This window comes from Pholcus phalangioides, unplaced genomic scaffold, assembly GCF_987345545.1.
Source record: "Pholcus phalangioides strain wild (caught in Gottingen) unplaced genomic scaffold, Ppha-v1.0 ptg000042l_1, whole genome shotgun sequence".
NCBI lineage: Eukaryota > Metazoa > Arthropoda > Arachnida > Araneae > Pholcidae > Pholcus > Pholcus phalangioides.
The window spans coordinates 773,685-791,915 of NW_028301628.1; the positions used below are offsets into that span (position 1 = coordinate 773,685).

The following is an 18,231-nucleotide window of genomic DNA, read 5'->3' on the forward strand; positions in this document are numbered from 1 at the left end:
ATATATTCCTTTATCTACTTATATATAATACCGTTTTTCTCTATTTTTCTTCCTTTTCTTGTATTTTTTTCTCTCTCTCCTTCTTGTTCTTTTTTCTAACATGTGGCTAGGTTAGGACAAGGTTACCAGATTTATCGCTGATATGTCAAATAAAGATTATCCAAATTTGTTGTCAAAAGCCTGTACTCTAAGGGGGGTTAAACTTGATCATCATACTGAGACATATACTAGTGATGTTTAGTTGCCATTGTTAAATCATGTGGGCAGCAAGTCCCTGGTTTGATTAGGTAGTACAGTGATAGTGTAAACTAAAAGCTGATTTTCTGTGGTCTTTCAAGCACAAATGTGAGCCAATCTCCCATTTAAGAACAAATGTCTTTCCATAGAAAGTGATCGGGCCAGAACATTCAAATTGATGCAACAATAAAAAAATATATACACACAAAGTATAACTTGCTGATTTGTCACTTGAAACTCGGAAGATGGCAGCACTTCTTGAACACATAGCATGTACAGATGAAAACAATCTTGTTTACACCCAATGCATATACCCAGAACATATGCACAGCACTTTATCGTATGCACCAATTCGTTTGATGTTCCATAGAGGAATGTTTACGCGGTGCATATGCAGTAGTAAAGTGAGCATAGCGGTAGGGTTCTTTGTTTACAAGGGCAATAAAATAGTCTGTAATCAAATTCATACCTGGCATGGGTTACGGCAGTGACATAATGGACAACCTTCTTCATCCATCATGAAACCAAAATCACATCCAAGACGACATGTCAGACCAAGGCAAGGTATTTCCTCTCTCACTAAAAAAATAATTATAGAATATTCAATTCTCTGTTGATTGAAGGCTCTTCCAACAGTCTTTAGGATTAATATCTCAGCGTCAGAGGTAAATAATTTTATGCTGAAAAGAAATGGCTTAGAGTTTAGTTTTTAAAAACCTTCAGCATAAAATGATTAGTATATAGCAAAACCACTTGATAATTGTGATCATGGAGTTACTCAGGGGCACCAGACACGTGGGTGCTTGGCTCCAGCTTTGTGTAGGTGATTAAGATTTCTGAAGTTGCTTGGCTCTCTGACAGAGAGATCGAAGTACCTTCAGAGAGCCAGAGTACCTGCATACACTAATGTATGCAGGTACATCCAATTAAATGATTTATTTCAATCTCGCAGCTAGGGCAGAATGTTAGAGATGAAAAGAAAATTCTTTTGAATTTTGTTTTTTTCTGTACACATAAAGTTACACAGAATTGCACTTCAAGGATCTACCTACACTCCATGTTGTCTATTTTTATTAGAAATTGTGTAAAGTATCCAAACAATTAATAACTGCAAGCCACTTGAATCGGTAGCACTCGTGCTTTTGATGCATCGATTCGTGCACCTAATAATAAATGAATGAAGCTGTACTAAAATGACGGCCATGTATATACTATGACAACTATAAAATGAGAAATAGGATTATACTTCGGACTATTCCAGGCATGTGAATTCATTTACTTATTTAAGTAAATTTTGAGTTAAACTAAGGCCGGGATTACACTATAAAAGTTTGATAAAAGCTCTTTTATAAAACTTTAAAAATCCAACCAATAAGCATATTAGTTACATTTGAGCAAATGAAAAATTAACCAATAAGATCATCAGTTGCAAGTTTTATAAAAGAACTTTCAAAAACTTTTACAGTCTAATTCCAGCCTTACTAAAAAAAACTGATCAAATTTTCTACACCTACCTTTGATACAATCCAAATTCTGGGATTTACTTCTTGTGTTAACTATTTCTACACCAAACTCATCAACACAATAGCATTCCCCATTTCGATCACATTGCATCGGAGCATAGGGTCCATCTGGCAAGCACTGTGGAATTGATATAGCTAGAGTAGCATTGCCACCAGCAATCTGAATTGTGACGCCAGCATCTCTGATGTATTCGCACACTAACAAGAAAAATTTCCGATTATGCTTTAGGAAAAAAAAAAAGTTAACATTGAACAAAAACTCTAAAAAAAATACATAAAGATATCAATGATACATGTACAGTTGGCTCTGCTTATTCACATACCCTGCTTAAATGGATAAAACCCTTCGGCACAAAAATTTCTCCCATAGAGACAATCCGAAGGTTTTAACAACTGGATGTTGCGAAGATATATTTTGGAAAGAGAGAAAATTCAACTGCCCCTGCGGGGAATCGAACCCACGTCCTTTCACTTTCCGGGTGAACGCCCTAGACTACAGAGGCACCGAATCTCTCAATCTTTTTCTTGGAGCTCGTGTACACTGAAAGGGACCGTACATGGACGGCCGGACCAGACTCAGGCCAAGCTCACAACTGCTGACGGCTGCCACCAGATGGCGACTTACACAAGGATGACGTCACTCTCTGCTATCATACGAAGGTTTTAACAGATGTTGCGAAGATATATTTTGGAAAGAGAGAAAATTCAGATTCAAAAAATTTGATAGCGGAGAGTGACGTCATCCTTGTGTAAGTCGCCATCTGGTGGCAGCCGTCAGCAGTTGTGAGCTTGGCCTGAGTCTGGTCCGGCCGTCCATGTACGGTCCCTTTCAGTGTACACGAGCTCCAAGAAAAAGATTGAGAGATTCGGTGCCTCTGTAGTCTAGTGGTCTAGGGCGTTCACCCGGAAAGTGAAAGGACATGGGTTCGATTCCCCGAAGGGGCAGTTGAATTTTCTCTTTTTCCAAAATATATCTTCGCAACATCCAGTTGTTAAAACCTTCGTATGACAGCGGAGAGTGACGTCATCCTTGCATAGAGACAATGTTGCAGTTTCCCGCTTAATATGATAATTTCAAATACTTTTCCGTGCTTAATGGAATATTATGCTTCACACATTAGCTGTTAATACATATCAACCACTATAAACATAATGTTTTTATTGAATGAAACATTTTGAATCAATGGAAAACATGTTACTAGGTTAATAAGAAAAAATTTGAGAGTAGATACTGGCGTCCAAGTATTCAAGTTGTCTTTAATATATACATTTAGTTATTTTATTTTTGTTCTCTGTTGAGCCAATAGAAGGCGCTAACCTAACAAAAAGTAAAATTCTTAGGCATTGTGCTTGAATATGTTCAAGCATAATGCTTGAACTGTTCCCCGCTTAATCAGATATTGTGTGTTGGAATTGTTTATATTCGATTAAATGTGGCCAACTGCACGTGAAACCGTTCGAATTTTTTTTCTTTTAAGGAAAAGGGACTGCATGTTAAAATAGAAAAATGTTTATATTTGTATTTAAAAAACCTACTTGTTGGCAGTTTTGGTGGTTTTGGAGCAGAACAAACAGCTCCGCAAACTTTGGACTGGCAGCACTTCATATCTTCTTCACACTCAGAGTCTGAGTGGCATACAAAACCGCATGTTTCTGGTTCATAGACATGATCAGGGCATTCTGAATCTTTTGTATGCACTGCAGAATATCAAGAGATTTCCATTTAAAATATTAATGTTATTGAATCTATAAATTATATTAGCGAAATGTTTAAAGGGTTCAGTCAATGCTTACTGAGAACTCATCAATCAATGAGTAATGGAAAAGTTTTGTTAACATGAAAAACTCTCAAACACATGACAATTAATATCTGATCATGAGGATGATACATAAAATTGCATACAAATTTCGATTTTCTTTGGACAGCATATCCCACGGTTATCAGTTTTTATTTCACAGAAATGTGTGGATGGACATTCATCTTCTTTGCAAGATGTGACACTTCCATTCATGTGCAAGGCTCTTCCCCAAGTACAATGAGATGATACATCCCGACCTGTAAAAGAAAAGGGGGGGGGGAGGTAAGATCACTACAACAGGCAAAATGTCTAATGAGATGGCTGAAAAAAGATGATGCCCATAAAAATTATGGATGTCAATTATATCAAAATACAGTAACCCAACATAATAGCAACTATCGCGAAAAAGCTAAAAATTATGATTAAAATATAATGCACTGTCCATAAAACAAATTAATGTATTCTTGAAAGTATGAATATCTTCTCAATTTATCCAAATATGAATATTGTATTTCTTTTTAAACGTGTCTATAGTGGTAGGTCTATAGGGGTAAGCTATTTCATTTATCCTCAACCCTGTCAAAAAAAAAACTCAGTGACACGATAACCTGGAATTGCCCCTTACTAAACAATACTCGTTTACCCTTGTAGAAGCACTTGATTGACAGTGTATTAGTAACTCATGGTCCACGCTACCCATTCCATTGAAAATTTTAAATACTTTGATTATATCCCCTGCCTCCTGTCTTTTTACAATAAAACACAATCAGAAAATAGTCTTTCCAGCTCAAGCCCGCATGAAAACAGAAGCATGTGTAGGTCTTTTCTGCACCCCATTGACTAAATACATTTTCTTTTGTAGGTATCGTCTCCAAAACCTTACGACATACTATAGTCCAGGATGAACTGGAAAGGTGGAAACTATATGGATGCTATATAATTAGGGTTACGTGAAAAATCACGTTAAGGAATATTCCATTAATCAATTACATTAATTTGTAAAACATTGTTGCCATATTTCTTATGTTGCATGAAATATCTTGTTTTTGACATTAAAAAAAAACTGATGTAAATATTTGTATATATTGTGGATTAAACTTGAAAATATGATCTTACAAGTGGCAATGGGAGTGCAACTGTCATCAAAGCAGTTGTCCGTCCTTACTAAGATACATTCCAAACCAGCTGGACAAACTATATCCTGAAAATAAAATGAACATGCTACTTATAGAATTTTTTTTATGTATTTTGTATGGTCAATGTAATTTGTATTTTATGGTCAATTTTAATGATTTTTTGATAACTTTGATCCCATCTGATCAGAACCTGACAATGAGAGATATAGGCCAAATAAATTTGGGCATCTCTCATCAATCTATATCAGTGGTGCACAACCTCCGGCCTGCAAAAGTTGCCCGAGTGGTAAAATACACGACATGATAAATACTTAGGTCAACCAAGTTTCTTTCAGAAAAATACAGGATATTGCCAAAAAGTTGTAAATGCAAGTAAAGTGGCCAAGTCAACTGGAAAAATTGTCAAGGGCAAAGTCGCCATTTACAACCAAAAGATTTGTCAAAGGTAAGTTAAAAACAGCAAAAAAAAATTGTCAAAAATGAAGTAATGTTGCTATTAACAGCCAAGAAAAGTGCCAAAGGTAAGTTAACACGTTCACTGCTAATGATGCCATAGTGGCATCATGAAGGACTTGTATTAGGGAGATCATGACGCCATGTACAAAACTAGTTTTGATCTTAGCTACAAAAGCTAGCAGTAGGGACTCAACAAGCAATTTTGGCCCCGTAGTGAACATGTTAAGTTGCCATTTGCAGGCAAAGAAATTTTCAACTATCACTGGAATTGCTGGAAAATTTCCGATCGTAAAATATGGTGGGTAATGCAAGTCAAAATGTAATTCACAAAAAACAACAAATATTTGAGATTAATATTTTTTTACATGACTACTTTGCCGCACATCAACTCCAGTCATGTATCACAATATGGCAATTTCCAACCAGTGAAGTTGGGTGGAAGATGATGGATGGCGCCATCCATCAGTGGTTGCCCCCGGCTCAGTAGGTAAAAAAAAATTTCCTATGTTCCATCCCCGGATTAAAACCCGTGGACCTTGACGGTAAAATTTCATGATGGAAGACAAGCATCTTACTACTGCACAACTCGGACACTCAAAACATTTTTATATAACTGTAAATTGTGATAATTATAGTCATAATTATCATATACAATTTTTAAGAGATTGAACATTGAATGACTGGCAATTGAATGACAAACAATGACTGGACACACCCCGTCACAGAGATTTCAAAACATTCCCAGAGGATGGGTGTTTCCAGAAATTTATAAGACAATAAAATAATCTTAATTCTTGATTTCAAAAATTCAACCAACCCGTTGGAAATAGAGGAAAAAACTGGACATTTTTTATTAACAACTTGAGGCAGCCAAAATTACTGGAAAATATCCTTTAAAATACAAACAATATAGCCACCCTTTATTACACAAGTTTCTGGCCCATGAGCAGCAGAATTACAGCATATATGACCGGCAGACTGAAAAGGTTGTGCAACCCCGGCTTTACATAATCTCAAGAAAGAATTATGCTTTTCTATGAAAGTCATTATTAAATTATTCTTTTTTATGTACATACACATTAAAAGAGGTATAAGATGATCAAAACATAAAGGATATTTTTCAATTTCCGTTGCCTGAAATCTGTTTATATAGAGAACAACTTCATAATGAAACACTTACTTTACAAGGTTCTGAACATTCACAAATCTTGCAACCCTTTCCATCATATTTGTAACCGGCTTCACAGGTTTTGGTACATTCCCATTCTCCACAGCCGAAAGCATATTCTTCTCCATCCACTGAAAACCCATATAACAAATTAATGGGAATTGATGGGACAGTAAAATCTTTTATTCATTAATAATTATAATTTTACAAGTAAAAATTATGTATGCAGTAGAGTCTCAAAAGTTTGAGGTTTTGGATAATCCAAGGTGATGGAATTTTTTTAAACTCTTCTGTAAACCCCCGTTTTTCAGCAACAAAGAATTGCAATTCATTTTTCCTATGAACGCCAGTAATTTTAAAGAGAACTTTGCCTGGGACAAAAAAACGAGGGGTACTTGATCCCTACGCTGGGGCCTTCTGTGAGTCTTCAGACCCTCTTATAGTAAATTTATAGCATAAAAAAGCCATGTTTTCATATTGGGTCCCCCAGGACTGGTACCCCTGTCAGCCTCCATTATAAAGAGGACAAAGTTCATTAAATTAGAACTGCCAAGCTTTAAGCCAGTGAATTACGAACTAAAAAGGTAAGAGTAAGTACTATGAATACATCCAAAGAAAACAAGATGGAACAATTTCATCAGATGAAAATAAATTCCAAACAGCCAATGACAAATGGACCTTGCATTTTCTAATTTTTTACTACACACTATATATGGTATATTTACATAAAATAAATACAAGATGCCCCCCCCCCCTTAATTTGGAAAAAAAATTTCTATCATTTTTTTTAATAATCCGACTTTTCCGTAATCTGTCAAGTGGTCTCAGTCCTGTTCATTTCAGATTATCGAGACACCACTGTAGTTAAAGTTTATTCTGTAAAATAATAAGAAGGAAACTTTATAAGTTTTAATTATAAAAAACAGTAAGACATGTTTCCAAGAGACAAATATTCTTTTTCGGTTACTGCCCAACACTGTTAGCATCAGTCACAATTTTGATTTCAGAAAAGCATTTGTTAAAAAATGTAGCTCGAAATTTGTCTTGAATTTCCTTGATAGATATTCCATCAGAACTTTCAACAATTTCTTCATAAACAATTGATGAAACCATCATTATGCAGTTGAACCTCAATGACTTGACGTGTGAATATAACTCGACTACCTTGTTAAAGGGTCATTTATTATTCCATGGTTGGCACAATCCTAAATTCAATGGGGGAAAAACCTCTTTAACTCAACACAAGACATCTAAATCCTGCTTAAGTCATCTACAATTTGTACTGTGTTATCACAACTAATTTTCAAAATTGCTCAAGCAACGGCCAATTAAATTTTCACAACATTGTTCAACACGACATGCATGTACAATTTTAAAATTTTTCAATTGGTCGAAGATTCTCCCTCACACCTTAGGATAGGGTCACTTCCCACTGTTTGCAACTAGTAAACTCAACCTGAGACTACAAAAATCAGATAGGTCTGAATCAATGAATTTGTGTGAATGATGTCTACAATTGTTGAGTGAGTGATAGTTGAGAAAGCTAGATCAAACTTTTCAAGTTAAAGAAATGAAAGCTTTCCTTATTTTCAAAAATTGTACACAGCACAAGTAACAAGTATATCGACACACAATGCTTTTTTCACTGTTATTCGAGATAATTTTTAATTTGGAAACATTTCAACGAAATCTGCAGCTAATGTTTTTGCTAATTTATAGATGATGTAATTGAATTGTTCAACTATATGTATATAAGCACATGTTACATACATAAATTCTATTTAAAAATTGTGAAAGTGAGATCAAATCAAACCTCGCTAACATGATATCTGCTTAAGTTGGCAGGTTTATTGGTAGTTTTAGGATGTAGAATTATCAAGGTTCCACTGCATCAGCTTAATCAAAATTCATTGATAATAGTCTATTCACATAATATGCTCTACAAATGCCATTCCAAATTGTGCTCAACAGTCAATTCAACTCAACCAAAACAAAGATGACCTCTCACTCAGGTGACAGACAGTAATCCTTCCCCCTTTAACAGCTTCATGTCATTTTTAACTCTATATACTAAAGACAGCTCTTCATCCCCACAACCGAAATTAGTATACTATCCTTTCAAAAAAATTAAAAATTTTGTATTGTAAAAATTAGTATTTGAGAGACTTGAAAATGAGCCGTTCTGTTTCTTTAAATACAAAATAACAGACACTGAAATATTCTTAGTTTGTTCGAATGCTTATAAACAACCTCTACACTTGAAACAAACAATCACGGTGTGAACGTATCTCAATACAATAGAACCTCATTATAACATGGGTTGCTTTTAACAGACAGTTAAAAAAATTCAATAGTAATAAAGTACTATTAAAATTGTAACTATAAAAATTATATTTATCTGACAAATTCTGCATTTCCAAGCAAGCGATTAAACACTGATAGTTGTAGTGTTTCGCACAAAACATGAATGCCCTGCATGACTTGTACCACTTGCCAGCCACAAAAATCAAGATTAATGCGCAAGATAATTTATTAGTATATCCATACACATCTTCCATAATACAACCTATGTCGAAGACTGTTTTTTATTAAATATATATAATAAGCAATTTCTATCACTCACTAACTACTGTACTTTCATTGGTTTATTGGTTTACACATTGTTGCATTACACCCCCCCCCCTACAAGAATTTATATATATATATATATATATATATATATATATATATACACACACACACATATACAGGGTGATTATAAAAAAACTATCCCGACATATGGACCCCTAACTATCATACCATTCACAGAAACTAAATGAAATTTTGGCATAAGGTATTTTGATGTATGCGCTCAAGAATGATATGGAAAACAACAGTGTCACTCTAACAGTTACGGTTACAGTGAGAAAATTTCGAAAATATCAAATGGCAACACCAAGTTTTTTGTATTGGAATGTGATCTCCATCGTGAAAAACTCTTAATAGCGTTCGAACGGCAACTGTAGCATGAAAATCACCGGCGTTAGATAGGCTAAAAGTGAGGACAACCAATAAGGACAGAGAAGCAGCATAAAATAAAGCATTTTATTGTGTTTCACAAATTTTCCACATGACCTTGTGGAGGACTAATCAGGCTGGGATCTCAGCCGAAGAAATGGTGTGACGAATGAAACGAACATTAATGCTCTGGTGCACGGCAAAGTCCTTTTTACTTTTTCCTTGCCTAGCTCCGGGGATTTTCGTGCTGCAGGTGCTATTCTAACGCTATTTAGTGTTTTTTAGTATGGAGATCGCATTCCAATACAAAAAACTTGGTGTTGCCATTTGATATTTTCGAAATTTTCTCACTGTAACCGTAACTGTTAGAGTGACACTGTTGTTTTCCATATCATTCTTGAGCGCATACATCAAAATACCTTATGCCAAAATTTCATTTAGTTTCTGTGAATGGTATGATAGTTAGGGGTCCATATGTCGGGATAGTTTTTTTATAATCACCCCGTATATATATATATATATATATTTCTTATAAAATAGACTTTTATAAAAACGGGCAACCCTTAGCCCATATTAGTCCATTATAATGAGGTTTTACTGTATTTTGCATCCTTATTCTCAGAGCCCAATCACAATTTAAATAAGTTGAATGATAATTTTACATGATCAATTTCAATAGTAGAGGAATTAATTGTTTAATAGATAGTTGTTTATTTTGGAACTTATAATGATTATAATCAGATTATTGATAATAACCTGCTGTTGTTCTTCCTTCAGGCATAACTACTTCCGGCGCTTGTTCTTTTCCTTCACATTCCACGTTATCACTTGCTCCCATAGATCCAGAAATGATGGTGCCATTTTCGAAGACACACCAACACAGGTGGCCATTCGAGCTGCACTGCTTTGGTGAGAATTCACCGTTCTCCAGACACTGAGGAATGTATCCTTCATACCCACTTTTCCCACTAAGAAGAAGTTCAACCACAGCCTTTTGTTGAAGACACACTAAATTGAAAACATTCAAAAAATTAGCACTCAATAAATATATTTAGCATTCATAATATAGCGCTTCTACATATTAAAAAGTAACAGCAACATTGTAAGTGCAAAAAAAAATAAGAAGAATCACTAAAATATCAAGTAACCAGATGTGAATACAATCATTTTAAATATTGTATAAACAGTATGGAAATTTAATTACTATGGGAATAGCATCAATTACATTAATGAACATTCAATTTTAATTAGTAATTAGAAAATTGAATGATTTTTATAAATATATTTGTTTTCAATATAAATGCTATTCAAACTGAAAATACTCCCGGTTTTTTGTTGTTTTTTACCAACCCTGCATACATGTATTAGCTCCATTTTGTAATCTCTATGATAGCTTAAAAATTTTGACAAAATGATTGCACATGAATTGCCACATATACGCTATGAAGACTTGCAAAATCGCAGAATTGATAGTGTGAAATCAGTGAAAAAATTGAATTAGCTGAAGAAAGTTTGTTATCATTGTGAAGAGTTATAGCCAGTCTCGATACAAGGGTCCACTCAGGCACTGCTTGGGGCCATTAAGTGCACAGTGGGCCTCATGATAATGGGATTCGGTACCCTCAATTTTTTGAGAGCAAGTATGTAAATTCATGAGTAGATAGGATCAGAAAATCACTTTGACTGAAGGCCCATGGTGTTGTTAAGACGGCATTGGTTGCAACATAGATTATTATATGGCTCTTCTTTATTTAATTATTCTTACATGTGGTATTTGCTGGCTTAGTACATGTCAGTCCACATCCCTCAATTATACAACATTTGCTAGAGCCAACGCAATCCATATCACCAGAGCATTTGACGCAGGTTTCTCCAGCATGGAGTTCTTTGGGACACTGTCCTGGTTTATCTATACAGAAAAAAAAATTAAATGTAGATATATGCATAGTACATATTAACACTGCAGGAAAACTGAAGACAGTACAAATGACATTTTTGCATTAAAGTAACATGTTGATAAGTAACGTTTGTCTATAAATTTATTTTTTTTAATTCAAAATTTATAGTGAGGACAGTTTGAATATACACTGCTGGCCACCCAAATTGCAACACCAAGAAAGACAAGAGATATCGCAACAATATTTATTTTGTAGATAACATGTTGACCAAGCATCAAATGATTAAATTTATAGACTTCTGTGAAGTGTGGTTCCTGCCAAAATCAGTAGCCAGAGTAGCCGCCATTGTTGGAGATCACCGCTGCCACACTCCTCGGCATTGATTCAAAGAGACTTTGGATGTGTTCTTGGGGTACAGCAGACCAAGCAGCTTCCACGCGTTGCCAAAGTTGATCTGGTGTGGCAGCTGGGGATGTAATCTGGGTCAATCGTTGAGCAACCATGGACCACATGTTTTCTATCGGCGAAAGATCCGGAGAGCGAGCTGGCCAGGGAAGCAATTCAATCTGGCGATTGACGAAGAACCTTTGGACAATGCGTGCCACGTGTGGTCGCGCATTATCCTGCTGAAATATGGCTGTGGGCAAGCCCTGAAGGTAAGGAAGGGCAACTGGCTCCAACACCTCGGAGATGTAGCGCTGGCTTTTTAAAGTACCGGCAATGCGTACTAGAGGAGTGCGAGAGTGATATCCAATACCGCCCCATACCATAATACCCGGTGCAGGACCAGTGTGGCGGTGCATAACGCAGCTGTTCAGCATCCTCTCTCCACGGTGTCTCCAGACTCGAATCCGACCATCGTGGTGTTGCAGACAGAAGCGTGACTCGTCAGTAAAGACAATTTCATTCCATCGTGTCGTCCACATCCTTCTTTCATCGCACCATTGGCGGCGGAGACGTCTGTGGTTCTGCGTCAAGGGTAGACGAAGCAATGGACGTCTTGCGGACAGACCACTCTGCTGTAAACGGCGTCGAATGGTACGCGCAGACACTGGGTGATGCGGTACAGACTGAATGTGCTGTGCTATGGTTCGTGATGTGGCTGAGCGATCCGTCACTGCCATACGCACAATACGCCTGTCATCACGTGAAGTGGTGCACTGAGGTGGATGCGATCGAACACGTCGGTCCGTCGTACCCTCCTGCATCCAACGATCACATATCCGCATTACAGTTGTTTGGTTTCGTCCAACACGACTACCGATTTCCCTGAAAGATAATCCACAATCTCGGTAGGCCACTATCCTTCCTCTGTCGAACTCGGATACTTGATCAAAAGATGATCGCTGTTTTCTACGAGGCATAATTGATCGTTTTTTTGAAAAAACCACAAGAAAAACACAATTGCCGTACTTCAAATCGTCGAAATCTCCAAGCTTTAAATAGCGCTTTGAAGTGGCGCCACAGGCGCGCGTGATGTGCGTCTGCGCTGAAATTCTAATCATTTGCATATCTCACCTCCGCTAATGCATGTTGTAAATTTCATATTATTTGCATGCTTCCTTCAGGGTGTTGCATTTACGGTGGCCAGCAGTGTATTTTAGACACTCAAAAAAAAAAAATTCTCAAATTTTATGGATATTTTTATACAATTTAACAAGAGCATTTGGGATTTTCATTTTTGGTAATTTTTTTTCTTGAATTTTAACTTCAACAGCGTGCATTTTTTTTTTCTCAAAAATCAGGGAAATTTACCCCTATTTTGTGCCATAAAAGTTCTTTAAATCATTTTAATAACAAATCCTCTTGTAAAAGTATGTAACGCCTTAGTGTTGAGAGGCACACAAAGGTTCAAGACATTTGAACGAGGGGGTGTTCGAGAAATGTTTCTTGTCTGACAGAAAACTCAGTTTTGAGAAAAGAGCATTCTTACTCATTCTAAATTTTTTTTTTGTCTTTCATCATTATTTCATTTTACTTTGTTTTTTACCTTTTTATCGCTAAAAAAGACATTTTCACGGAGCTACCAAAAATAACATTCTTGTCCCCCCCCCCCCAGGACCACTGAACTCTTAAAAATGGCCCTTAAATATACCGTATATGTACAGTGGAATCCCGTTTTAACGAACTCCACGAGACCGGAGAAATCACTTCGCTGTAACGAAATTTCGTTATAAAGGAATTCCAGGTTTATACATTGCTGCTATGTCAACTTATCCGAGGGACTAGAAAAGTGTTCGTTAAAACGGGATTTTCACTATAACGGTATTCAACTGTATATTTTCTTAATACAAACCCTACAATTCTTCTTGCCCGATCTCCATTACATTCCACAATCTATCAAACAGTACCGGGCTCCCCGGCAGTGCCGTCTTAAGGCATGGGCCTACCCGGGGGCCTCAAGCGAAGAAGGGGCCTCACAAAAATGAGATCTGGTTGAAGTTTTCAAGAATCTGCCTCGTAGGGCCTCAGAAAAATCACTTGGCCCGGGGGCCCCATGATGCTCTTAAGACGGCCGGCCCTGCTCCCCGAACCCGGGCAGTATACCCGGATAGCGCCGTTTGTCTCTGCTTATCTTTTCGGATATACTACATTCAATAAGATAGGAAATACTAAAAATACCGCAGGTAATCCGTGGAATTGTGTTGGAAAGAAACGCCAAAAAAAATTCGTTTTTGCAAGCCAAAAAATAACTTGCTCGAAGTTTCGCGTGATTCCAGTCTATTCATTTTTTTGTTTTTAAAGAAGATGGTGACGAGGATTTTCACGTGTGTTTGGATAAAGGAAGAGAAGAAGAAAAAAAAATGAACCGCCATATCACGTAGTGCAATGACCTACTAAACGCTTTTGGAAAATACGCTGTATGTAGTTGCTGCTTTGAGCTAAAACAACACCCCCAACTATTGGTGACGACGATGGGAAGAGTGGTCCTGTGTATGTGTGCTGTGGGTAAACTGAACTGGCTATGGGATGAGTGACACCATTTCACTTTATTTCAATTTGATTGGATTGAGGAAGAAAAAGAAGAGAGACGAGGACACCTCCATTTGTTTCATCCGAATGATCATTTGATACGCGAGAAGAAAAGGAAACACCTTATCAAAGAAGAACCTTAATGAGAAAAGATGACGATATAAAAAAAAAATATTGTATTATTCATCTATAATTCCATTATTTGCTGATTGATCGCAGTTTCGTTTCTCATTATTTGTATATTCCCACGTAAGTTTCTGTAGGTCGGAATTTCATACGTACGTATGATCTCGAGCGCGCTATGAGCGGAGATACGGTAGAGTGTCAAAGATGGAGCTGGTCTAATGTCTATGTGTATACGGGATGTCCTGTAAGTGCTAATGCGGCCTTTATCCCATCAACCGTCCGTCGTAGAAGTATGATTTCCAATTTAACAAAATGCTCAAAGGGTGTTCAAAAATTACTCTGTACCAGTTTTGAGAGTGAAGATACAGTGTGTCACAAAGCCACTGTGGTGGTCGAGTGGTCATAGTGACGGACTCGCGTCGCGAGGTCTCGGGTTCGAACCACCCCCTCGTAACCACATTAAAAAGTCTCGTCACAGAGAGCAACAGACCTACAAACAGTGCAAATTGTAATTCAATCATAACACATCACTCACTTCACTTCTGAAATATAGATGGCAGCACTGAAAAATCAAACATAACACTACGTACGCACTCAGACTGTGAGGTACAGACACACACAATTACACTTCCGGCACAACTCATTAGGTAGTAAATCGCCCATAGATGGTGATAGACCTGAATATATAATGTGTTCGATTCAAGAGAAAGAAAGAAAGCGTGTCGCAAAAAAAAAAAAATTCTATCATTTTTTATACGTTCCCCCCCCCCCCGCTTGTCCTCTAACTTCTAATAATTAGGGCAGCAACTTTCTAATTATTAGAATTATTAGAAAGTTGTCAACATGTATCTCCTGAGGTCAAACAGAAAAAAAATACCATGTTTCTAAGCGCAATATTCGCTGAGATATTCGAATTCAAAAATTGGAAAAAAGTTATGGAAAAAAAAAACAGCAAAAACTAACGGACAACGCTCCTTTCCCTCATTTATGCCGTCCTTTCCCAACTTTTCTCCGATTTTTGAATTCGAATGTCTCAGCGAATTTTGCGCTTAGAAACTTGGAATTTTTTTCTCTGTTGGCCTCAGGAAAGGCAGAGCAACAACTTTCTAGATGGAAGTTAGAGGACAGAGGGACAGTATAAAAATTTAGATTTTTTTTTTATTTCGTTGCACACTGTATTTTCACTCTCAAAACTGGTATAAAGTGATTTTTGAACTCCTTTTGAGCATTTCTTAAACTGAAACTATACCTCTACGACGAATGGTTGGTAAGATAAAGGGCATATTAGCACTTACAGGATACCCTGTATATGAATTTACATCATCATCGTCATCATCATGCCCCCCCCCCCTTTCCCCAGACTTTCAAGTCTATTTCCGCCTATGAACCGGACCCCATTGCCTCAAGATTATTTCTTTGGGAGTTCAGTTTTCACAAGTTCTCTAAAAAAACTACTACGGTAAAATACAAAATCGTATAGCTGTGTTCTAACAGTGAGTAATGACTGGTATTACTCACTCTGTGCCAGTGTTTTTCACCCTATGGTCCGCTGTGGGGGTCCACGGGATCATTTTCATTCACTACCATTGCATGAATGACATTTTGTGCTGTGAGATTCTAATTTATTATTATTTTTATGACATGAAAATCATAAAAAAATAATACGTTTTGTGTTTTTTGGGAGGGGGGTGTCGAAATTGACCTAATGACATAACTGGTAGTTCGCGGAGCATTGACCGCTATTGCAGCTTCTGCATCAGCATAAGGCTCAGCTCAATTTAGTAGGAGGGGCTCTCAGATCCAGGCCGTTGTCAATTATCGATAAAAAATTGCCAAAGGTGAGTACAATTGCCAATTGTAACCAAAATAAATAAAAAAAATTACAAGTTAAAGTATAGTTGCCAATTATAGTCAAAAGGAAGTAAAGTTGCAAATTATAATAAAAGATCGCCAATAGCCGGAAATATACAGTAGATCTACTGCTACTGCTGATTGAAATGAAATTCATCGAAAAAATAGAAAGATATGCTTCACAAATATTTGAGATGATAAAAATCAGCTGACTATAACTAATTATGCGAATTACTCTCTGTGACGAAGCTTTTTAACTCCATATTGGCTCACATTCAAACCTCGAAGTTTGGAACTAATACACATTACTACCCTCCCTATACGTGAAGCAGCACAATGCACAATACACCTCGATACACGCACAAAAGTGTTACCACTCAATGCGCAATACAGTGTATAATAAGCAATTTACAGCGCAAAATACACATAATACGCAGCAAATCTCAATATGCGATACATTTTCGAAGAAACAAAGAAACTTTCCTACACGACTTGACAAATTTTCGGACTACCATGTCATTTAATTCGGATGCTCCTCGGTATACAGGCAAAATCTTGCCCAAATATGTCGAACGGTTTCCGATATATTAGCATACGGTGCCTAAAATCGTGGCCGAATCGTTAACGCGGCTCTGTTATGAGATAGTTCTTGTTCTGTTAATACGTACCTGATTCCAACACTACCTGACCTCCTAAGTCAGGCTTTCGCCCTTATACATATTAATTGCAATATTAGGGTTGCTTTTTGTCACAGCTCTAAGTGCACCCTCTCCCAATTCTTGTTCATTTGCCGCTTTCAGGACATCAACACACTCGTTGCCTAATTCGGGATATCCAAACAGCACATAGAGTTGAATAATTACCCTCACCCCTCAGCAGGGGCGTAGCCAGAAATTTCGTTCGGGGGGGGGGGGGGGACCAAAGTGACAGAACAATAGATTTGGCCATCTTTTTCCCTTTTTTCGGTCATTTTCTCACATTTCGGGGGGGGGGGGGACTTGGGAGTCTGGTCCCCCCCCCCCTTGCCCCTCAGGGTCAGGACCCCACTGCGTTAAATTAATTACTATCGTAATATACGATGCGATATACAATAATACGATAATATACGATTCGTCGTTTACCGACGTTGTTTCCCTAGTACACTAGGAAACCCAAAATACAGTGTATGGAGTTCCTTCTTCTGTAACCTTCTTGGCTAGTGCCGTCGTAATCAGAGAAGGGCTTAAGTATTTTGCGGCTCGGTGCAATGAAAAAAAATTGCGGCCCCTCTGAGCAATGGTTTTCTAATACCCCAGGGTGTCCATGGGGTACTCTGGTGCCCGAGAATGACTGTAAAACTACTTCGTGGTTATAAAAAATGCCATTTGGCAATAAATATGGAAAAAGTTTCCACTTCTCAGTAAAAACTTGCGAGATTGCGAGTGCGCCCCAGGCACTTGAAAGTTTAGGGCTCTCGGGGCTAGAAAACCGATTATCTACCCAGGCCCGCAACCTTAGAGGTCTCTATCTTGGACTTAATTTTAAGGCATTGCTTTGTTAATAAATTGAAGTCAAAATGCAATCAAAACATTTCTATCCCCTTTTGTGGCCCCAAAAATTTAGCGGCCTGGTGCGGCCGCACCCTTCGCACCTGCCTAAGTCCGGCCCTGGTCGTAATGCATGGGCTTACCCGGGCATGGCCCGGGGGCCTCAAGAGAAGAGGGGCCTCACAAAAATTGCAGGTTTAAATTTTCGAGAATTGGTCAGGTAGGACCTCTGACCTCGGAAAAATAACTTCCCCCAGGGGCCAATAATGCTCTCAAGACGGCACTGTTCTTGGCTACTGAAAAAGGAACTTGATACAGTTCCGAAACGCATCTAGCTGTTGTTCTCTTCGTATTTTGGATTTACCGACGTTGTATATCCTTAGTATATTGTCTCACCCAAAAATTTATTTCCAGTCACTATCGTATTAGAATATAGCCCCCACAAGTGTGGCCATATGCCGGGGGACCAAATCCTAGTTGAAAAAAAAAAACTTTGTGGACCAAAAAAACGGGGTCGGAGGACGCCAAAAAACAGGTCCTG

At 37.5% G+C, this 18,231-nt stretch overlaps 1 protein-coding gene across 2 annotated transcripts in view; it reads right to left on the minus strand.

Annotated features, from left to right (window-relative positions):
• The window catches only part of LOC149063845 (uncharacterized), a 115,698-nt gene that overhangs the window by 34,791 nt on the left and 62,676 nt on the right, over window positions 1-18,231 (minus strand). For both annotated transcript variants that reach the window (XM_089255262.1, XM_089255263.1), the window contains exons 8-15: window positions 11,082-11,225; window positions 10,073-10,324; window positions 6,332-6,450; window positions 4,676-4,760; window positions 3,664-3,816; window positions 3,297-3,458; window positions 1,752-1,958; window positions 707-816 (exon numbers count right to left, since the gene is read on the minus strand). In XM_089255262.1, coding sequence (XP_089111388.1) covers window positions 707-816; window positions 1,752-1,958; window positions 3,297-3,458; window positions 3,664-3,816; window positions 4,676-4,760; window positions 6,332-6,450; window positions 10,073-10,324; window positions 11,082-11,225 — 1,232 coding nt within the window. The remainder of the gene's footprint in view (window positions 1-706; window positions 817-1,751; window positions 1,959-3,296; window positions 3,459-3,663; window positions 3,817-4,675; window positions 4,761-6,331; window positions 6,451-10,072; window positions 10,325-11,081; window positions 11,226-18,231) is intronic.